The sequence below is a fragment of the Podarcis raffonei genome, chromosome 4, assembly GCF_027172205.1.
Source record: "Podarcis raffonei isolate rPodRaf1 chromosome 4, rPodRaf1.pri, whole genome shotgun sequence".
In the NCBI taxonomy this organism is placed as follows: Eukaryota; Metazoa; Chordata; class Lepidosauria; order Squamata; family Lacertidae; genus Podarcis; species Podarcis raffonei.
The window spans coordinates 11,336,182-11,359,349 of NC_070605.1; the positions used below are offsets into that span (position 1 = coordinate 11,336,182).

General features: G+C 45.3%; 1 protein-coding gene across 2 annotated transcripts in view; it reads right to left on the bottom strand.

Moving 5' to 3' along the window:
• Positions 1–6,255: 6,255 nt before the first annotated feature.
• Positions 6,256–23,168, bottom strand: part of RSF1 (remodeling and spacing factor 1) — a 46,813-nt gene continuing 29,900 nt past the window's right edge. The window contains exons 11-16 of one of the 2 annotated variants that reach the window (XM_053385133.1): positions 22,397–22,506; positions 19,511–19,578; positions 18,741–18,948; positions 16,987–17,216; positions 12,902–13,087; positions 6,256–11,580 (exon numbers count right to left, since the gene is read on the bottom strand). In XM_053385133.1, coding sequence (XP_053241108.1) covers positions 11,015–11,580; positions 12,902–13,087; positions 16,987–17,216; positions 18,741–18,948; positions 19,511–19,578; positions 22,397–22,506 — 1,368 coding nt within the window. In that variant the 3' untranslated portion in view covers positions 6,256–11,014. Of the gene's footprint in view, positions 11,581–12,901; positions 13,094–16,986; positions 17,217–18,740; positions 18,949–19,510; positions 19,579–22,396; positions 22,507–23,168 lie in introns of both variants that reach the window. The other variant, XM_053385132.1, reaches the window with a different exon arrangement.

A 23,168-nucleotide genomic window follows, 5' to 3' on the forward strand; every position in this document is an offset into this window, starting at 1 on the left:
CCTGCTGCAAACCAACTTTGCAGTTTAGGGCGGTTTGGGGGGCCAGGTAACATAGGGGCTCAAGGAAGTTGGGCTTTTCGAAAGCCAATTCAAGGCACAGGACATACCAGTATAAGTTGCAACAAAATTGGTAATAAAATAAAAATAAGTCAAAAATGAAATAGACATTCCTAACAACTCTTCTGGGGACCTAATCTAGACCTCTCCTACATTACCAGTTCTCTCTCTTTTTAAAGAAAATAGTATTCATTTCGGGTTCTCACACTTCCTACTGCAGCTAAATTAAAATTGGGTAAAACTGCTGTACCTCCACCTGGCTTACAAATGGTCAATGATAATAATAAAACATATATGAAAACATAATAAAACATTTAAAAAAACTTCCCTCTGCAGGGTTGCCTTCAATAAACGAACACTGGTTTATATAACTTTAAAATCCATTGGAATCCCCCAACCCCTCACCTGGATCTCTCCACATTTTAATTCTTAACAACACATTACATTCTTTACATTTTCCTTTTTCGACGTCTTTCTGTTGATCTCTGTTCAGCTCTCTTGATTTTGATTTTCAAAAGCCATTGATCAATCTGTCCGTCTGGAGTAAAATTACTGATTTAACGGTTATTCTCGTGGTACCTGCCATCTTCCACGATGCCATGACACTTTCTCTGTACGTCAACTTATTTAAATGTTTTTTTTTATTATGACAATTTACATGTCATATTTATATGAAAGAAATGACAGTAGATATTATAAACAAAACAAAAACATTATGAAAGAAAAAAAAAGTTACACAATTAGGCCTCCGAGCTAGAAAAAGGCTGCAGGCCCGGCTTATACACAAAGAGCTCTGACCAGACCGTAGTGAGACGACATTGAACATTTCAATAACAAAAATATTGGCACCAGCCGTAACATTTTTTTTAAAACTTCATTTACAAGGAATACAGTATTTAAACAGTCATGTACTGCAAAGCTAAAAACACCAGCTGTTAAGTCAACTGCAGTTAACCACTTTTGAGCGTTGAGGGCACGGGGGACTCTCCATTTCAAGTTAAGTTTTCCATGCAAGTGAGTTTACTGGGGGGGTTTTTTTGGGGGGGGGAGTTGGAAACGGAAAGAGGAAAGAGAGAAAGCAACCCGGGATTTATGTACAACAATGAAGACACTTCCAGTTTTTCCCCCAAGGTATTCACTTCCCCCTCTAAATGGCCACTTCAAATGCAACATTCTTTAAAGGAACAAAAAGCATGGAAATGATCTTCGCAAGGGAAAATACAGGTGCACCATCACTTCTCAAGCGCAATGCAGATTCTGCCAATAATGCACTGGGCTGGAAAATAGACCAAACAAAGAGGCGTCAACTTCTGCAGCAACTATGCAGGCTTTGTCATGAAACAGCCTTAAAATGCACAGGCAACACATAAAAACCCCGGTGTCCTTTCAAAATGCAAGCAATTCATGATTTTTCTTTTTTACTAAACACCGTGTACAATAATTTGTTTTAGCAGAGACTGGCCAAAGCAGGTCCCCCCCCCCCAGATTTACCAATATTACTTTTATAGTGAATGGGGTATGGGAAGGAAAAAGGTGAAAGGTGAAAAAATTCTGGTCATGCAGTAGTGCTAGAGTTGCTCTCTGCTCCCAAAGGTTGCTGTCTCCATTGCTCAGCTTCAGTGCAGCTCTGCTAAATTAAGGGAGACATCAGAGAAGACCCTTGGCAGATTGCATTTAACCCAAGATGTAAGCATTTGGGCTGGGCGGTTGCAAAGAAGAGGCTCCAATTCAATGGCGAAGGTCAAGATTGAGAAAGCTCTAATTTTAAAATACAATGACACGGCACTGCACCAGAAAATTACTTTGCCAGGCTGATCAGTGCACACATGGCTCCAAGCCAGACCTGTGAGCTGCACCAACACACACACCTTGTAACATTTGCAGAAGCCCAATCGGTACAAGTCCTCAAAAGAAGAGAAGGGGCTGCATAAATTGAACCTCCTCCACTGTACAAAGGCGCACACTCCTTTCCCCACAAGGAAAAGGTACAGGCATGGGAAGTATGAGACGCCGTCCCCTGGGGTACAGACAGAGCACAAATAATATAGAGTAGTTTGCAAGACTTGTCTGAAAAACGTCACCTAGTTTTTATTTCCCCCCAAAAAATAAAGTGTATTGAAACAACAGTTCACTAGCGCAATAATGGGGAACAGGTGGCCCTGCAGAGACAACTAGACTACAGCTCCCATAATCCTTGACCACTGGCCATGCTGGCTGAAAAACCAGATGGGAATTTGTGTCCAACGAGATATTCTCCACCCCTGGTCTAGCAGATATTTGCACAAGTTCTACTGAACCGTATACAAGACAATGAGCAGCAGCCGAAAGCTATGCCACCAACCAGCCACCTTTCGCCTGACGTGGCTTTTCCTCGTGGAACAAAGAGGCAAATTTCTGTAGAGAAGAGCTAAGAAACTGGCCGACGGCTCGCTGCCCGCCCCCTGAAACGAAAGTCGTATCTATGCAAGGGAAAGGTGCAACGCTTTAATTCGTGTTGCATTACATGCCGGGCAAGATTTGCAAAGTTTGTGTACAGTAGCAAAAGGGGAAACAAAAAAAGGCAAAGCATTTCTATGGGGGCTTGGCTTTGCTATCATGTCAAAACTTTAGTCCTGGTTAGGAAGAGAAGTATCTGCCTCTCACTGTTACACAACAAGCCAACAGCTTAGGCTTACTGTCCCCTGTCTAAGGGAGAAACTTCACTCCCTTAGAACAGATTGGTGGTGAACTTAGTCTGCTAAAGTGTGCCAGAGTGAGGCCCCACCAATGCTGCCTCACTGCCCTTTCGGCCAGAATATGTACCCAATAATCTTGCTGGGGCGGGGGGATGATCCACAAAAATGCATGCAATTGTCTTATGGTAACAGAGAATGAAATGTTAAGCTACAGACGGGGACGCTGCCTTTTGAGAACTAAAATCAGTCTGCAAGATGCATGCCTTCCTCTCCTCCATGAAACTTGACAATGCAGGAAGCGCGATAAAGTACACACAAACACGTACACAAGCGGGCAAAGGCAGGCAGGCAGAACCCAGCTCACAGTATCTACCTGAATTCACCATGGGAGCCAAGCACGAGGTATTCTTGCAGGTGTGTGTTACCTTTGTTCCTAGCTTGATCTCTCTGGGGAATTTTGCATTGAATCACCACTGCTGAAGTCCCTGGAGCAGCCGACAAAACAGCACAGGCTCCCCTACCCTGACTGGGCACTGACTGTCAACTGACTTAAATGAAATGTGTCACTAGTTGATTAAATTGGGCTGAGTGAGGAGAGGAGAGGAGAGGGAGACTGCGCACAGGAGGAGTGCAGGATCACGAAACGATGTAAGGGTTATGGACTGACCAAATAATATTTCAGCAGATCTTGACTGTCAAGATAGAACGTAATTCCAGACAAGATGATTTCATTTTTGTAAAAAGTGAACTTAAATTCTAGGAACAGGAGGAAGAATGGGAACATTGGGCAAGTGCACAAATATGGGCAACACCTACACAAGCATGGGGAAATATTTCTCTGGCTGTAACTAGAAGGGGTGTGAAAATTAACTCTTGCTCACAATGCTGGACAGTGCAGGTGGGAGAGTAGAGAGACAATTAAATGCTTGACTGTTTCTGTTCTGGCTGCATCAACAACAGGCACAAATATACAGCAGACAAAACAACAAGTTTCTGGCTAGGAAATGCAGGTTTGCTGTTTAATATAGGGCAATGGTAGTGTTGCTAAAGGTCCCCCTCGCCACAGCACATGAACAAAACCCATTATCCCAACAGCAGTTGCTCAAAAGAGAGAAATTTCCATCTAACAAGTAAGAAAACCCACATAGAATTCCCCAGAATTGCTAGCTTGGATTTTGCAAATCAAGGAACTGCTAAGATATTCTCTTGTTGCACAGCTTTAATTAGGCCTTTAAATCTTTCACATACACACGGCATTGCAGAAATCCCAATCTTCGGCTGCTCTGCTTCACACCACCCAAAGCCCTGTTTCAATTGTATGCAATTTATGAAACATTCCAAACAGTGCTATTTTAAGTTTAGACTAAAGGCAGCTGTTTACTGGCTATTTTGTTTGGAGGGCTGACATAATCAAGCCAAGCGAAAGTTCAATGTGATAGTTACATCCATCCTGAACACACTCCTGTTGAAATCAAAAGAGGATAGAGTATGTCATTTATGCTGGATAAGTCGCAAAGTTTTAAGGTGGGAGAAGAAAGAAAGAAAAAGAAAGAAAGAAAGAAAGAAAGAAAGAAAGAAAGAAAGAAAGAAAGAAAGAAAGAAAAGGCAGACATTTTCCCACCACGCAATACTAAATTAGTTTATTAAAGGCATCCAATTGTCAGGATGCCTTTAACACATTGAGGACTGGTGGCGGGGAGACTTAGATCCTTTAAAAGGTTTTTTAACCGACCGTGTAGATTTGGAAGAAGTCAAGAGATGTTCTGAAACTATGCAGAATTAAGCTGGCAGAATTCTGGACTGCACTACTTCAGACTGCATGCGATGGGTAAGAGTTCTGAATGTTCCTTCATCCTGAAAACAAAAAGAAAACACCATACAGGGATGCACATTTACTCTGCAGAGGGTGCTTGTTATGTAGGAAAACCTTTAAAAATCATCTCGCTTGCATGCCGTCTCTCAGGTGGTACAAGTCCAGGTTTCTGTCACCTCCTTCTGCATCACTTTAGGGACGGACCAAAGCCACAATTCCTTTGGGTAGCTTCCTTCAATGCACATGTTTAAAGGTGACTGATTAAACTCTGCTTGCTTCATAGTAGCAGAGCTGCACCCCAGACATGATTTTTAGGGAGGGGGATAGATCAAAACATCCATTTCTAGGTTTTTCCAAGAAACCATGGCTAAGCATTGAAACCCCACTGACACCTGAACATGTATTCAGTCAAATTTGCCCACACACAGATATTAAAACTGTGACACAGGCGTACAACAATTTAAAAGACACACATATAGTACCAGAGAAATCACACACACTACAGATTTCTCATGTTCAGTTTAACAATACGGTTTGCAGGGCAACACTTTACGCAGGGTAGCAATATGACATGCCTATTGTTTGGTAACATTCATATTTTTAGCTGGGAGGCAGGGAAAAGCCCTTTAACATCTGGATCAGTGACTTCTGTTTAATCGGGGCTGTGTGTCTGCTGCCCTTTGTGTGTGTGCGCACATCTGTATGGGTAGATATATCTATATAAGCGCACGCGCACACACACACACACACACACACACACACACACACCCAAGCATAGAGTCATCCCCATTTTAAAGTCTCAGAAGCATTTCCCAAGCCGGAAACCTGCACACCATGTATTTGAATGCACAGTACCCAGGGCCTTGCAACAAGTCCGCCACCATAACAAGGCTAGAATATTATTTCTGCCAGGCATCCCCAATCAAATCCCAGTCAATGGATATAGCAGCATTCAATCGGCAGCGATTCAAAGCTGAGACACACACACCAAGTTCCCTGGCCTTTGCAAACCTCTGCTTCCTCCTTCCGCTGGCTTGCTTACGTTTGCAAAACAAAACGTATTTATGGTTCCATGATTACAAGTGGGAATGTCTCCATCATTTACATTGTGCATTAGATCAAACAGGACTTGGGATACTGGTTCAGCAAGCAATGATCTGGGGGCAACAGGTTTAAGGGGCTGGAATTGGGGCTCCCTACCATTCTCTATTCGCCCCCCCCCCCGGTACTTATGTACTACAGGTTCAGTCTATTCAAGGAGAAGGGATAAAACTGGGATGGAAACTGCGAGTGCAGAATAGAGAGAGCTTGTGGTGCTGAACATCCCCCGCACGTCTCCACGGAGGAAGTGAGATTGCACACTAATTTGGGAGGGAGGTACGTCCACCCAAACGTAAAAACGAGCCCACAAACGGCCGGACGAAAAGGCAAACCTTAAAGGGAGACCATCAAAATCTGCTCAACAAGCTACAGAACATAATGCATCAGCTGTGAGGTGTGGCATAATGTAAACTCTGAAGAGCTTTCCAAACATTTTGAATCCTCTGGTCTCTTCCCAAAGGGAAGCATAAAATTTAGGAGTTTAAGAAGGGTTTCAATCAATATACTGGGAGAAAGTTCCCATTCTTGCTTTGCAGGTCCCGTTGAAAAGGTAAATGAAACAGATCTTAAATCGATAATGATTATTTACCAGTAAGTTATTTACCAGTGTGCAATCCTATGCACACTGATTTGTGATTAAGTCCCACTTTAACTCAGTGGGTCTCGCTTCCAAGAAAACATGCACACATACAGGATATGTGCATCCCTGTCAATTCAAAGTGAAATTATTTGTGAGGAAATATTTCTGATCTTCAGTTTGGGGGGGGGGAGGAACACTACTAGGACTGCCTTTTCCAAATTCAACCAGAATGAACCACTTCTTAAAGAATTAGCAAAACATACAAAGGGTGTTTCACGTATAACATTACTGTTAACACAGTAACACACACATTTGTGCATAGCGAATAGTGTTAATGCAACACAGTAACACAAAATATCTCCTAAACAAAGTAGCAGGACTTGCCTTTCAAATTACTGGCCTTCCAGTGACCATTGTTACTTGAATGATTAATTCTTTAAAAAAAATAATGAACCAGACTTTGGACAAATATGCCATTAAGATCTGTATTTCAGCTTTTCACACTAAGCTGGAGAGATAAATTGGATAGCTGATCGTCCACCAATGGCAGTCCAAGAAACAAAACTTAGCCGAGATAAAATTACAAAAAGCATAACAAGGTGGCCTTCCTAGCATCTTAGGGAATGCAAACCTGCAGCGACGAACCATTTGCCTGCCACATTAGTCACTATAAAAATGTTTACCTTTGTTGGCGTGGAAGTCAAATGAGTATTTTCCTGTACCCTCTCTGCTACACAAAGCTGCGTGGGGCTTGCTCTCTGGCCCTCTTACTAAAAACTCACGTTGCTGCAGAACGGTGGAAACCCGCCTTGAGAAGAAGAAGCACTTTTCACCAATTTCTCGTTGGCTTCCTCTCTTCAAATTCTGCTGCCTTTCTAAGGTTCAATCTATGTCCATTGGGGAGTCATTCATTCTCAATTCACTGCTTGCCTTGAGAGGGCAGCTCAAATCTTCCAACAGTGCAGCTGCGTGGAAAGAGAGAGGCCATCTTCTACTCAAAAGCCATGAGTATGTTCTGACAACCAGACAAGGCCAGGCAACAGAAAAGACTATGGATGGCATTCAACCAGCAGACCTATCGAAACTGATGGGCCCAAGTTAGTCATGTTCACTCATTTCAACGGGTCTACTCCAAGTAAAGCTCAACTGACTACCATCCTATGACTCCAGCCAAGAGCTGTTCCCTAAAACGAGACAGATGGGGAGGGGAGTTGTCACTTTGCTTTTGGCAAGAATCTGAAAAATGGGGAGAGAAGAGGGAACAAGTCCATGCTCTGATTAGCTCAAAGAAGACCAAGTCTACTTGGTCCTGATTTTCACTGGAGGGCATCAGACGCAAGTCAATGCGATCACCAAGGTTAGCTCTAGCACTTCATGCTAGAATAACTTCCTAAATTAATAGCCAACAAGCAAAAGTCCTTTTCAAGAGACTCTACCAGAATTTATTTGTGCATGAAGCATCAAATGTGCCTTATACAACACAAACAGTACATATCCAACACTCTCCTTTCTTCCAGGGCAATTCTACTGTCCTACTTGCAAGCCCTCTGCATGCCTTTCTAGTTTGATACCTCCAACTATTGCCAACATCAGAAGCACTAACACTGCAAACTTATATCAATAACCGATGCTCTTGCTTCCAGGGGTTCCTGGTGGAGTTCTTAACAATTCTCTCAAACACAACTCCTGAAGTCCATTCGGCAAAGCCATCACAAGCCAAGCTTTCAGCTAGTTCCCTTCGTCCCGTTTGACTGCTAGCAACAGCTCAAAGTTGCCTCTATGCCACAAATGTCCATTACACGTTACTGGCCAAGCACTTAATACCCACCAGGGCTGGAGAGGTGATGGTGCCAAGCACCCAAATGATGCCTCTGGCTTGGTTAGACAAGAACTAGAGAACCACAGTGCAAGTATTGATGAAGGAGCTCCTTGAGGAGGCTTCTGTTTTCAAGAAGTTGCAGGTACACACACGACACTCTTAAAGGTCAGTGAAAAATGCAATGTAGGAGGGATAGCAGGAGTCCTTTTCTGAGAAAAGACACATGTGCAATTGGGAATGGGTAGGCCAAGGCTTCATCCTGCCCCCAGAGACTTCTGAGATGGCCCTGGGGTCAAGTACCCTTGCGCACCTCAGAAGTTTTATCATGCAAAAAAAGGGGATCCAATATTCTTTTTCCTACTCCCCAGTGTGAACAGTTACAAATGCTCTTCCAGAGACGTCTCCTTACATAATGTCCTCACTCCTAATAGCAAGGCAAACGTCAGGCAATTGGGAGTGAGGAGAGGAGATCTCACATAGCCAGTTCACACTAGTGAAAAAGGAGGTTCAAGCTACCCTCTGCCTGCATCTTGAGTCATGTGTGAGCCAGTCAATGGGCAGTTAAATGCTGGTGATCTTCCCAGCCATCATCTAGAGTTCCAAGATATGGCATCTAAAAATTTAATCGCCAACCAGAACTGGGAATGTACATTTTGCTTTTTCTGAGTGCAGGTACAGAGTATTTGCTTGCTTCTTGGGAACAAGATGATTTCAAGGTCCTGCATCTTCTAAAATTATTTTTAAAAATAGTAATACATGAAATTGCATTAGCTGAGGAATATTAACGACCGTGGGCTGCTCTGCTGCAAACCCAGAGAGCGAAAAGGTGCTGTGCTCAAGCAGAAGGAAACAATGACGGACCAGTTTAAAGAACGATTTCAGCATTTGTGCGGCTTTTTAACTTTATTCTCTTATTCAAATAGATGGCTGCTAACAAAGTAATGCGATACAACCTGGGAGGCTTTGCTTTGTTAACTACATAAAACACCGCTTGGGGAAGCTAGTATTTTTTTTTTAAGGTCCGAGGGCTCTAGAATTCTAAAGGTGGAAGATACACATTGCTAGAATACAATTGGTGGAGTGGCTATCATGTACAGAGAGCGGATATCGGGAGCAGGGGGAGGGGAGAGAAAAGAGGGAACCAAAGATGAATTAAAGGCCATTAAAAAAAAATTAAAAATTGGGGAAGCCAAGGTTTTCGTGCGAGGTATTTTATACAGGCCTAATGCCACGGTTAAAATCACAATGGAACAGACAAACAAACAACACGGAAGTGCTCAGCTACAGACGAACGCCTAAAAAAAAATAATTCAAGGGAAGAAGAGCTGTCAACTCAATGCCCACAGCAAGACTGGTGGCAGCCATTGCCAGCAATGGAGCCAGCACCAGAATAAAGTACAAAACCCTGTTTTGAGGGGGAGGAGAAAAAGAAAACCAGAGTAAAATGGCCGTTTTGGATTTCAAAGCTCTGCAGAGTATTCTTCCAACCATCTGTGTGAAAAATAGTGTAGAAAGAAAAAGAAAGACAAGACAAGAGAACGTAACAGAGCCTGACACACATCTGAAAGAATGAAGTGGCAAACACCATGGCCAGCTGTATTCTTGTTTGACTGGCTATAAAATGGGCAGAGAAACTTTTTCTTAAAGTAGAGAGCAGGCACTCACACCCAGAGTTATGTTGCCCAAGTTCCAACAGCAGGAGTTTCTTGCAGGGAAGGGGGGGGGTCATGCATTTCCCCCAGAAATGTCCTGCTTTAGAAATCAGTTGGTCACGCGGCAACTATTAAAATGCATATTAAAAACACGAAGGAGCCTATAGGCCAGTTAACTACTGTCAAAATCTGCTAGAACATCCAGACTGATAAGTAAAATTAATCTTACACACACACACACACAGCCTCCCAGAAGGGAAACTGCTTCATTTGCGTACTTCAATTTGAAGTAGATTCTAAGAGCACAGAAAGGGTTTTTAAAAGCGGCCAGTTATCTCTTTACAGGAGCCCCGTCACCTGTTCACAGCAAAAACTGCATCTCCTCCCAAGAGGTTATCCTACGCGGAGACCATCAGGCAGATTTAACGCATTAAAAAGAAGAGCCTCGTTATCAACTCGCTGCTAGCATGGCTCCAAATTGTCAAAAGCTCATTATATAGCTTTACACTTTTTACTGTACAAAATACTTTAAAAAGTTAAATTATTATGGGTTGGGGAAGCTTTGAATCAAATGATTTTATGTGAGAGCTTTTTCTTCCTCTCTCTCTCTCTCTAACCAAGGTTGCTTTTCGGGAAAGTGATTTACTAAAAGGAACTATGGCAAGTTAACCCACAAGTCACAAAATGCAACAGTAAAGATTCCCCCCCCCCTTAAAACTGCATGTTAAATTGTAATCTAAGTTGTGAACATTTAAATAGAATATATATCTCCTATGAAAAAGTTTGAGTACAAGTGCTTCTGTACCCCCAACATCCCCCCCACGACATCCCCCCCCTCCATCCCACCACAGTTCAGATTTTGGGCCCTGACCAACTTGGAATGCTTCCTTTCAGCCTCCCTGCCCCCCGTCCCCCCCAATTTGTGTGCACTCAGGAAATATAAAGTCAAAAATATACAAATCTCTCATTTACTACCAAGGTCTGCATGTGGATGAAGTTAACCTGGACTGCGGGAGTGGGTGAAAGGTGGAGGAGGCAGTAAATCAGAATAGGGAAATTATAGTAATTATCATTTCCACCACAAAAAAAAGGGGGAGAGAGAGTTCCGAGAAAACGACGACTGGTCACTTCACCGGGGGTTGAAGGGGGTGGGATGGAGAGAGAAAAAATAACCCCGAACTGCAGGACTGGTGAAATTTTTGACTGCTAAAAAGTGATACTGTAGTGGAGAGTTTTCTAGGAAAAATAAAACACCTTTTAATAACTGGCCCACTGGTATGAGCTACCGTGGAATAAATTAGCACAAAAATGGAAGTCTTATAACTGTTCACTGTTACAGACGTAATCAACAAGGTCAGTCACTCGCAAAAGTTCGTCCTCGTCTTCTTCTGGTCCTCCTGCCTCCTGGCCGCCACTCGTCCCGTTGGGTGCCAAGCTGGCATTGGCTGTGCTGTCCTTGGGGGCGGGAGCTTTCTCGCTGGGCTTGCCAATCAAGTTCTCGATGGTTTTCCCAGGACTCTGTCCGTTGGTGGACGGCAAGTCCACCAGGCTGTAGTCCAACGGGCTTTCGACCTTCCCGACGTTATCAAAGTCATCCTCGTCGTCGCTTTCTATCCGGTAGGGCTTCTTGGTGACGTCTTGCGGGCCATGGGCTGCCGAAGGCCTGGCGGCAGGCACTTGCTTGCTTGCCTCCTCGCTGGCGCTGCTGCAGTTGTCGTCGTCGTCTGTCTCGATGCGATTCAGCCGCTTCCGGACGGGCCGCTCCTCCTTGTCCCCGTCCTCGTCCTCCGAGTACTCGTCCGTGCTGTGGCTGCGCTTCCGAACGGATCTCTTTGACACCTGGGTGGGTTTATCGTCTTCAGAGTTCTTAGACACGTAGCTCTCTGGAACAAGCATCAGACTTAAAGCCGTTAGCAAAATCTGAAGGCATGCAACAGCTATCATCGCTCTCCTGTGTTTACACAGAACGCTCCGCATGCAAGCTGCTTGAACCGGAAGGAGGCGGGCTTCCACCAGAAAATAAAAACTGCAACACAGAAGACTGGTGGGCACCAATCAATGGTGCAGTATAATAGTTAAACCACACTCCATGTGTTTTCATGGCATCCATACAATGGGGGAGCGCTCGTACTTTTATCATACATCATCCCATGCCCCTTTCCCTTAAAAGCTGCCCCCAAATCTCCCTTCTGTAGCTCTCTCAAATCTCCTTTAGAAATGAGACTCAATACATTAGTTATTTACAAAGGCGGTGTTTGGTATGAATACATAGGATCAACCATTCCATGGTTTCAGTGCTGGCTGCAGCTGATGGGAGTTGCAGCCCAAAACATCAGCTAGAGACTTCACTAGTTCTGAATCTTTGCTATACAGTGGTACCTCAGGTTACATACGCTTCAGGTTACACACTCTGCTAACCCAGAAATAGTGCTTCAGGTTAAGAACTTTGCTTCAGGATGAGAACAGAAATCGTGCTCTGGCGGCGCAGCAGCAGCAGCAGCAGGAGGCCCCATTAGCTAAAGTTAAGAACAGTTTCAGGTTAAGTACAGACCTCCGGAACGAATTAAGTACTTAACCCGAGGTACCACTGTACATTCATTATTTACAAAGGCGGTGTTTGGTATGAATATGTAGGATCAACCATTCCATGGTTTCAGTGCTGGCTGCAGCTGATGGGAATTGTAGCCCAAAACATTGGCTAGAGACTTTACTAGTTCTGAATCTTTGCTATACTCAAAAGTTCAAAACTCTTAAGCTCTTCCTTATTAAAGGCTTTACACTTCTGAAGGGCCCACATCAAACACCTGGATCAATATTTTGGCTACTAAGGCCACATGAAAACACGATCCTAAGCTTGCTTATTCAGAAGGAAGCCCTTCTGAAGAATACCCCAAGCACCGTTTCTCCCTATAGGAACCAACCCAGACCCTGAGATCACCTTCTGAGGCCCTTCTTTGTGTGCCTCCTCCACGAGAGGTCCAGAGGGTGGCAACACAAGAACGGGGCCTTCTCTGCAGTGGCTCCCTGTCTCTGGAATGCGCTCCCCAGGGATGTTCACCTGGCGCCTTCATTATACACCTTTAGGCACCTGGCGAAAACGTTCCTCTTCAACCTGGCCTTTGGGCTCAGCTCTCTCCCTCTCTGCGGGGGTACGTGTAAAAAGCTCTACTAAATTTGCACTACAAGGCAACCCTTTTATTTTACCTTCGCTGTCCGAGCTGGAAAGCCTGCGCTTGTGGATCCTTCTGAGCTCTTTCCCGTATCGGAAGGTCTTCTGAGAGCCGTCGCTTTCAGAATCCTCTTTGTAGTTGACTTGCCTCTTCTGATTGCGCCGAGATCTCCTCCGCCGCGTTTCCAGGTAGTCTTCGTCGCTGTATTCTGAAGAAGCCTCTGTTTCTGTGCAAGGGAGAGGGCGTGGGGTTGAAGGAGAGAAGGAACCGTGCAAATTTAGTCTGCGAACTGCAACATCCGGTCATATTCACAACACGTCTGCTTTTCCCAGAAAGTGAAATGTTTCAGGACAGCTCCAGCCTTCCCATTTGATTCCCATCTTAAAATGCTCTTTAAGAAACTGTCCAATAGGCAACAGCAACTGGCAGGCAGGTGACTCAATTTGGCAAATGGGAGCTGCGTTCCAAGATTATTATTATTATTATTCCCAGGGAAATTTAGTTTCTGCATCCTTCCCATGGAAGTCAGAAGGGCTTGTTGAGGGCAACCTTCTTCAGACTGACAGGTTAACATTTGGGGTGTCACGCTGGGTAACAGGGTAAAAGGTAAAGGTAAATGGACCCCTGACCATTAGGTCCAGTCGTGACCGACTCTGGGGTTGCGGCGCTCATCTCGCTTTATTGGCCGAGGGAGCCAGCGTACAGTTTCCGGGTCATGTGGCCAGCATGACTAAGCCCTTCTGGCGAACCAGAGCAGCGCATGGAAACGCCGTTTACCTTCCGGCCGGAGCGGTATCTATTTATCTACTTGCACTTCGTCCTTTCGAACTTCTAGGTTGGCAGGAGGGGAAACAGGGTATGAATCCATATATATTATATGTTGCTTTGTCTCTAGTGGTATCCACCTAACAAGTCTCTCCTTTGCAATCTGATTTTTTGACTCCAAGTGTAACACCAAAGAGAGAGGACTGAATGTCCATTTGAAACAGGTAGGGTTGCAAGAGTGTTCTGGAAGGTTGCAGAACAAGCCTCGTGCTTCATCCCACCCAGAGGTTCAACAAGTCCAAAGTCAATGATCCACAAGGCATTTCCAGCCTCTTACAGCTCTATGTGGGGCTACCTTTGAAGGTAACCCAGAAACTACAACTAATCCAGCAGCAGCTAGACTGGTGACTGGGAGCGGCCGGCGAGACCATATAACACCAGTCCAGAAAGACCTACATTGGCTCCCAGTACGTTTCCGAGCACAATTCAAAGTGTTGGTGCTGACCTTGAAAGCCCTAAACGGCCTCGGCCCAGTAGACCTGAAGGGGAGTCTCCACCCTCATTGTTCAGCCCGGACACTGAGGTCCAGCTCCGAGGGTCTTCTGGTGGTTCCCTCCCTGAGAGAAGCGAAGTTACAGGGAACCAGGCAGAGGGCCTTATCGGTGGTGGCGCCCGCACTGTGGAACTCCCTCCCACCAGATGTCAAGGAAATAAACAACTATCTGAAATTTAGAAGACATCTGAAGGCAGCCCTGTTTAGAGGAGTTTTTATGTTTTATTGTGTTTTTAATATTTTGTTGGAAGCTGCCCAGAGTGGCTGGGGAAACCCAGCCAGATGGGCGGGGTATTAAAAAAAAATCTTGTTAAGAGGTGGTAAGTGCACGTAAGACGGGGACGGTGGAAGGGCAGGGAGCCCAACAGCAGATGGTGCCAAAGCAGTGGCAGGCAGAGCCAGCTCATCCTAGTTTCCTCCCTTGTTGAGTTCTTTGAAAGCAACCATGAAGAAGAGGGGGAAGGCGACAGCAACCGTCACTCCCTTGTAAGTAATGAGGCATGCAAGTGGGGGCTGAGGGCAGACTGAGATTGCAGACTCTAACAAACCAGACCAAAACCCTCACTGTTCCACTAGAGCGGTCCAGTCCAGTCTGAGCAGTCCTGTTGTGAAGTACACCTTTTCATGAGGTCTGTGAACAACAACAACATGCTAGATTTTTCAAAGAAATAAAGAGATATTGGGGCTGGTGGGTGGGTGTGCACTCGCCCCCTTGCCCTTGTGCCACCTATGGTAGCTGGTGTCAAGCACGCCTTAGAAGAAAGTTATGAAATAACATGAACCTTTGGGAGTCCAGATCTGTTTATTCATTTATTATGATTTATATTCCTCCTTTCGGTGGAATTATCTTCCAGGTCGTTTACAGCACACTGCAACAATGCAAACAAATAATACACACACATACACAAAACCCAGCAGTCTCCCTTGGGCCAAGGAATATCTCAAGGCAACCATAGCTGAGAATTCTTTCCAGCAGGGAAGGGAGAAGTGAGCTCTCTGCTGCAGCTGCTCATTCGCGGACTGACGGATGGGGCCAGAAGGGTCTCCTCCTTGCCTTGCCATGTTGTCGCTCCTAGAAGGCAGGGGATGTAACCACCAAGCGGCTCTTTGCTTCCTGGCACAGGCCAGAGCATGCTTGCCTTCACCTTTGCAGCCCTAGGGCAACCAGTGGTTGGGAGTTGTTTGTTCTTTCTGGTGGCAAAGCAAATTTTCCTGCAGCTGCTCCTTCTTGGCTGATGGATGGGACTAGGCCGGTCCTCACTCTGTTGCAAAGTTCTTCTTGGGCAGCAGGGGGCGCACTCTTTCCACACTGTTCTCATTCTTGCATAAATAAAAGTGCTGAATTATGACCATCAAACTCAAGGTTTGGGGATTATAATTCAGTTTTAGTAAGTGTGGACTTTGGTCCATATGTCTGTATTAAACTCAGATTTCCTTTTAAAACAGTTCAATTTTATTTGCCCTTTTATTTCTTAAGAGAGGCTTACCATAATTTAAATTTAGTTGCAAAGCAGTACATTTTAACTGCTACAGCAACTGGTTGTTGCTCATGCTTGTTCAGGAAAAATGTATATATATTTAGAAATTGTAACTACAGACATTAGCTTTGTTTTATTGCTGACACAAAAAATGAATGTATATTTAATTAACATGCACCCTCCCCTTTCAGCCCCAAAGGGTTCTCTTAACAATTAAAAAGACAGTCATCAATATTAAAATATAAAAGAATGGAAGATTTAAAGCAGAGAAAGTCCTTAACAAGACACATAAACCAAGAGGCAGGAGAGTAAAACACAAAACAGGCAAAAGGCAATATCCAACTTAGCTGGATCCGACTAGCGCAAGGATTCCCACTTGCAACAATGGAATTTCTCCTCCCTCTCTTTTCCCTGCACACAGCTCCCCCTGCTGAGCGACGGGGGACAGATTTAGGGGTCGCACAAGCAAACGAGGCTGTGGGGAAGTTCCACTGCACAGCCCAAAGCTCTTGCGCAAGTGGAAGCACTTTGTTGCGATACCACACCATTTAACAACCAAAAAGCCTGGGGAGAACAGAAAGGCCAGCGTTAACATGACAACAAACCCAGTGCTGTGCAAGTCTCACTGGTAAGCGAATTCCAACGGCGGGGCACTGCCAAAGAGAATGCCCTCTCTCTGGCCACCAAAGACAGTGGGTGGTGGGTGGAGAAAGGCCTCTTAAGATCCAATGGTCTGGGAGCCCGTGGCTGTTGAGGTGCATTGGTCCCAAGCCATTCAGCGCATAGATATCAAAAGCAGCACTTTGAATTGTACTCAGAAGTGGACAGGAAGCCAGTGTATTATATTCAAGATATAGCCTGGGTGCCCAATCTCAGTCCACAATCCAGCTGTGGCATTTCCGTAGCAGCCGAAGCTTCCGAACAGTTGTTGGTGGCAAAGCCATTTACGTATAACGCAATCCAAAAGGAAATGCCAAATGAGGAGGTTGTCGTTGGATCGGCGTTCAATGTAGATTGGAGGCCAAATGGCTGGATATACGTGTGTGTGTGTGTGTGTGTGTGTGTGTGTGTGTCACAGGGCAAATCCAGCCCGGAGGAGTGCCGCTGGCTCTTCAGCTACCAGCTAAGAAGAAAACGATGTCTTCCGTGGCAACGGGACTTCCTGGCAGGCCACTACAGGAGGTCAAGGTGAGGAAAGCCAGCTCATCATCCAGTTCTCAGGAAGGTCGACCCTCCAGGAAAACCGGTTGCTGGCCTAGTTTCCCAACACTCAGTCCTTTGAGCCAACCGCCAAGCTACGAAGAGTGAAAGAGTCCAACTTACCAGATTCGCCGCTTACGTTCTCCTCAGAGTCCTCATCTTCATCTTCGTCATCTTCAGAGTATCTTTTCTTGGCTATTTTTCTCCGTAGCCGCCTGCTTTGCCTCATCGGCCTGGAGTGGTGCCGCCTGGGCCTGCGCTTCGAAAACTCCGCATCGCTGTCGTCATTCGATGGCTGATCCTCTTCGCTTTCGTCTAAGTTCTCGTCCGAGACAACGAACTCATCCTGAGATCTAAAGGGCGGGGGGAGAGAGATTAGCTGGAAAGATCTTCGAAACGATGCCAAAGGAATAAAGCCCGCTCGACTTTGAGACCTGCATTTTAACTGAGAGACTGTAGACGTAAGAAAGGTTTAGCTAAGGTGGTTTTCATTGCTCCAGTGGAAAACGATTCAATCTCTCTGCTCAAATGGTTGTGCGTTCAAGCAACAGGCCCTTGAGGTCAGTTCAAAAATGCTATTTCTGATGCAGTAAGTCCTCACACAACTCTAACCTCAAAAATTCATCTGGGGCCTGGCCTGATTGAAACTTTCTCTGCGAGAAGCTCTCACCTCACAGGCAGAGCTTTACCCACCAGAAAGGCTTCCTTTAAAAGCCAGAGGTGGGGAACCTGTGGCCCTCCAGACGTTGTTGGAATACTAATCCCATCGTCCGTGACAATCAGCTATGCTGGCTGGGACTGATGGAAGTCGTAACAGCATCTTGAGATGCTGTTAAGGTTCCCCACCACCTGCTTTTCACAGGACCGAAACAGAACAAGCATGCATTCTAGCTCCAGGTCCCAAAAGAGAGGGCCCAGAACTACCAGGTACTACAGTGTTCCTGGCAGAGCTCCACTTCGGAATGCAGGTACGAGATGGCATATTTCCTTCCAATGCCATGTAAGAGGAACAGGCTAGAGCATTTCCCTCCAACATTTTAATGTTTAACATTTAACATTTAATATTTTAATCTTTTGTTAGAAGCTGCCCTGAATGGCTGGGGAAACCCAGCCAGATGGGCGGGGTAGAAATAACACAACAGCAATAATAATAATAAATTACTACTACTACTACCACCAGGGGTGTGATTTACCTAACAGTGTCAGCAGAAACCCTGCACAAGGGTTTCTTGCTTGCACAATGGGGCTTTCCATTCTCTTCCCAAATTGGTTAGGTGGGTCAGGAGAACTCCTAGAAGGAGGGAATCGTTCCACTTGGCAAGCTGATATGCTTGTGCAGATGGAACATACATCACAGAGCGACACCAAATTCCACCCTAGATTTCCAAAGGCAAAAGCACGGCAAGCGTTCAAACCAGTGATCTTCCACCCGCAATCAGAAGCACAGGGAGGGTCGTTCCAAGTGGTAGTTCTGAGTATCAGTGTTTGGCAAGACTGCACCTCAAGAGTGCTTCTGGGATCCAAAGCTGAACCCATTTTACTGCCCCACACTTTCAATCTGAGGCTAGTACAGTGGTACCTCGGGTTACATACACTTCAGGTTACAGACTCCGCTAACCCAGAAATAGTACCGCGGCTTAAGAACTTTGCTTCAGGATGAGAACAGAAATCGTGCAGTGGCGGCTGCAGTGGCAGGCCCCATTAGCTAAAGTGGTGCTTCAGGTTAAGAATAGTTTCAGCTTAAGAACGGACCTCCGGAACGAGTTAAGTACTTAACCAGAGGTACCACTGTACGTGCTTAGCTCAAACTGAAATCTGCTGAAATAAGAACGCTCAACTTGGGACAGAGCACACCCTAAATTTGGAGGAGGCCTTACCCGTCACTGATTCTGAACTCATCCTCACTTTCTTCTTCATCCAGGTTGCTGTCACTGTCCAGGTCGTTCAGTCGCCGCCGCTTCTTCCGGCGAACTGCAACAGCCCTCGGAGGTCGCTTGGTTTCCTTCCTTTCTTCCTCCAGGATGGTGGAAATATCCTTGCCACGATGCCCCGTGATGTTAGACATGTCTTTCCCTCTTCCACCACCTACAGTGGGGAGACCAGGACCACGGTGACTGTGAATCCACTTATTCACTTGCTGCTAGCATCAACCTTCCCTCCATAAAAAGCACCCAAACCAGGACTGAAAACTCCCATGTTTGCAGACAGATGAGGTCAGGGAGGATCATGTTTTATCTCCCCTGTGGAAAAGCTGAAAGCTTAAACAAGGCTGGGGATACAAGAATGAGACATTTATTTATTTTACCTTCCCCCTCGAAGAGCATACATGGGCCCCTCCACCACCACCTTTATCCACAACAACCCTGTGAGGAAGATCAGGCTGAGTGATAGTGAATAGCACAAGCAGCAATCTACATTCAAATAGTCTTTGGACACATCCCAGCCAGCTGAGAAGTCTGACAAGAGGGAGAAAGATTTATGTTCCTTGTAGCAGATGTGGTTTTCATGCACTTGCAGGCAGTGGCAGGAGAGCACCCAAGTCCCTCGGTATAAATTTAGTGCTTGCTGTACCAAAAACCAGGATTGCCATCCACTACTGAAGTCATCCATATGTTCCTCCCTGTTAACATTGTCCAATAAGACACACCTCCTCCATCAGCCTCCTTTATGTCATCCTCTATGGCTTCGTCAATGGCTTCGTCAAACTCATCAAACCTAGAGAAGACAAAACGTGCTGGTTTCAGAGCGGAGCTCAATTATATTTTAAGGAATAAACTGGCAAGTTTGTAGTAACTGAAGAGTCCAAATATGTGAGGGGGAAAGGAGATCAATTTGTACGTGTCTCACTCTCTTGGAGAGGCTGCCCACAGAACGGACAAATAAATCCCTAATTAAAGTTCTTAGATTTCCTTCAAACACTCAACCCTACATATTTAACAGAGAGAGAGAGATACCCTGTAGTGGTCCTTCCTGAAATTCAATATCAGGCTCCAAATGTCTGAACAGTTTATAATACACACAAGCATTCTGACCTTCTTCATAGAAAGTTAAGCGTAACATCAGGAACTCTTGTTTTCCTCTTAACTTTGCATGAGTTTTTGTAAGTGGTTTTATGCAAAAGTATCTGAAATGTTACTACAGAGTTAAACCAAGATGTTCCCTCCTCCCTTTACCATTTGCAAAAGGAAAGTCAGCTGTTACTGCTTTTCGGATGCTGCAGCAGCAATCTGCAGTCTCTAAAGCAATGCAAAAATGGGGGGGGGAGAGATTATAGTTGAGGGGGTGGAGGGAAAGATCAAGGGTCTTGCAAGTTTTATAGCTCAATCTTCTTCACTTAGAAGCAGCCGAAACCAACTAGGCAGGAGCACAAAGGCAGAAGCTGCAAAGGCAGGGCATTTCACAGTCCTGCTGTTGAGCATAATACATTTCGAGTGCAATTTTCACTGACGAGTGATGACCCGCTCAAACTGCTATGCTTGCAGAACGGCTTAATCCCCCTGGAGGACAGTCGGATAACCTGGGGCGAGGGAGGGGGGATTCTGCTGGGTCATCAGTTTGCCTCATCTGTCAGGGATGTGACAATTCCATCTAGGAAGCCCAGAGTACAGCCTGCCTCCTTCTTACTAACCACACGAGGTGGGGCTTTCTAGCTCAATGCGGTGTCTGGAGTTAATGACGGTCCCGTGTAGCATCACAGAAACAGTCTGGGTTTGCTTTGACTTGGATTTGATGTGTGGGGCACTGGCATACACATCACCAGTATGATGTTTGCGTGTGCCCTTAAGACACAATTATTAAAGCAGCCCAGGAGATTGAGAGGCACGTCGCAGTATCATGCAGTTGGGCCAGATTTTTATCGATTGTAGACAACAGCCACTGCAACGGTGCATACAAATGTATGAGATGAAACCCCACAGCTCCCTTTTTAATGAAAGGCAGCCTAAGGAGCTGCGTGAAAGAGAAGCAGGGCAAGCACACTTAACCCTTTTGCCAATGACTGCTTTTTACAATCAGAGCTGCACCCACAAGCACCCTTCACCCCACCCAGGGTTCTAGATGGTGCAACTTATGATGGTGAGCATTGCGCCTCCTCTGCTGCGAATCACGGCCCCCGGAACCTGTTTTTTAATATCATAAGACGACCCCTCAGGATGCAACCAAAGGCTCATCTAGTCCGGCATCTAGCTCATCTAGGATCTAGATGCCTATGGGGCGCCAACAAGGAGGACATGAGCCCAAAAGCACTCTCCCCACTCGTGATTCCCAGCATGCTGTCTACAACATAGAGATAGTACACAAGAGGTTTAAACACTCTCTCAAGGCAAATTTTAAAAAAATGTAGTATAAACATCGACAACTGGGAAACACTGGCCTGCGAGCACTCCAGTTGGAGATCATCCTTTACCAAAGGTGTCACGGGCTATGAAGAAGTTCAAACTCAGAATGAAAGGGAGAAACGTGCTAGGAGGAAGGCACACTTGGCAAATCCACACCGTGATCAACTCCTGCCCGGAAACCAATGTCCCCACTGTGGAAGGACGTGTGGATCCAGAATTGGCCTCCACAGTCACTTACAGACTCACTGTTAACGCTATGTTTATGGAAGACAATCTTACTCAGCTAGAAGTAATCGCCAAAGAAGAAGTACATAGCCAACATGGCCAGTAACCACTGACAGCCTTGCCCTCCATGATTTTGTCCACCCTCCATTTAAAGCCTTCCAAGTTGATTGCCTACCACCAATCTTGTAGTAGAGAATGTTTAACTATGCCATTGTTGAAGAGACAACCCTGGAGCTTTGTTCTGTGTTTTGGCATGTAATGTAAAGCCAGTCAATGTAAGAGGAAATTTAAATGCTCACTTGCTATGTTGCTATTGTTGTTGACGTCATTATCATTATCATTATTTTAAAAGAACAGTTTAATTGAACGAAATAAAATAAAAATAAAAGGTATACTATCAAAACTGGGCCTAAACCCGGTTTAGGATCTACGCAATCAGTTTCCTCCTAGAGCACCAGGATCTGGTCTGCAACTGGTCTGCCCAAGAAGGAAAGATTGGCAACTGGGTGGTTAGCTACTTAAGATTTTCAAAATCTTGAGGAGTGGTTTTACCACTGCTTCCCTCAAGCAGGCATGGACCCTTCTCACAAGGAGGCATTGGCCACCTCCCTGGCCCAGCCAGCTGTCCCCTCCCTGCTCGTTTTTATTAGCCAAGAGGGTCCAGGCGGTTGCCCTGACCGATCCAAGCACTTTGTCTACACCCTCAAACCTTACTAGTTGAAACTCATCCAACGCAACAGGATTAAGACAGTGCTCTACACACCCCTTGAGAGTCATCTGCTGTAACAGCAGAGTCAAGATCCCAGTGGGTGCAAGCAATTTTGCCCTCAAAACAAATTGGCTCTAAAAAACCCTTTCCCCATTGCTCAGACAGCCCTCTCTTCTTCTTTTTTTTGCATGTTTCCGCTGTGAACTGGAAACACAGCTTCTTTTATTACATCCATTCAAAAAGGAGCAAAGAAGTCGCTTGCCTATAGCTGATGCACTTCCGTTGCCTAGTCGACCTCCTTTCAAGCAGCTTCACCTTTGATTTTTTGGAATCTTTCTTCTTTTCATCGACAACTTCAGGTATTTCAGGCTCCTGGTTTAAAGGCAGACAATCATTAAGCACAGAAATAGCTGCAGCCAATCATACGAGGCTGTACAAACGCAGCATTAATTTGTCGCCTTTTCCATGAGAAACAATCTGCTGCACAAACAGCCGCACAGTTCCTTTTGTTCAGGGTACCCAGGGTTGCTTCCAACTAAGTTCTACTCTGAGAGGATTAATAAACACTTGTTAGCCATGTTCATTAACTTCAATGAGTCAACTCAGAATAACACCAGCATTGGCTACAACCCGTAGCAATTATTAAACCATGCATACCTCCTAAGTTTTCAAATGACAGGATGGGATTGATCTAACAGTACGTGCCAAGATGGAGGTTCAAACAATGGCAAGTTTCTAGACCACATGGCTGTAATATGCATGTGTCACAGGCAGTAGAGAAGGAAGACACAGGGAGTGCATTGGGTTTCTAGCGGTCCAGGATCCATGTTTAGTGCCCTGCATAGCTCCTTGACTCCATCAGCAGCAGGAGCAGAATTTATCAGGCAAAATGAGCAGATGCATGCAAATTTGCCTGATTAAGGCAATCTATGGTTACTGCAGACTCAGCTTTTCTTAAGGCAGAATTTTTAGTGTTTACAGCGCAAACAACACACAGGTCTGACTCTATGCCAAAAGAAAGAAAAGGAGATATC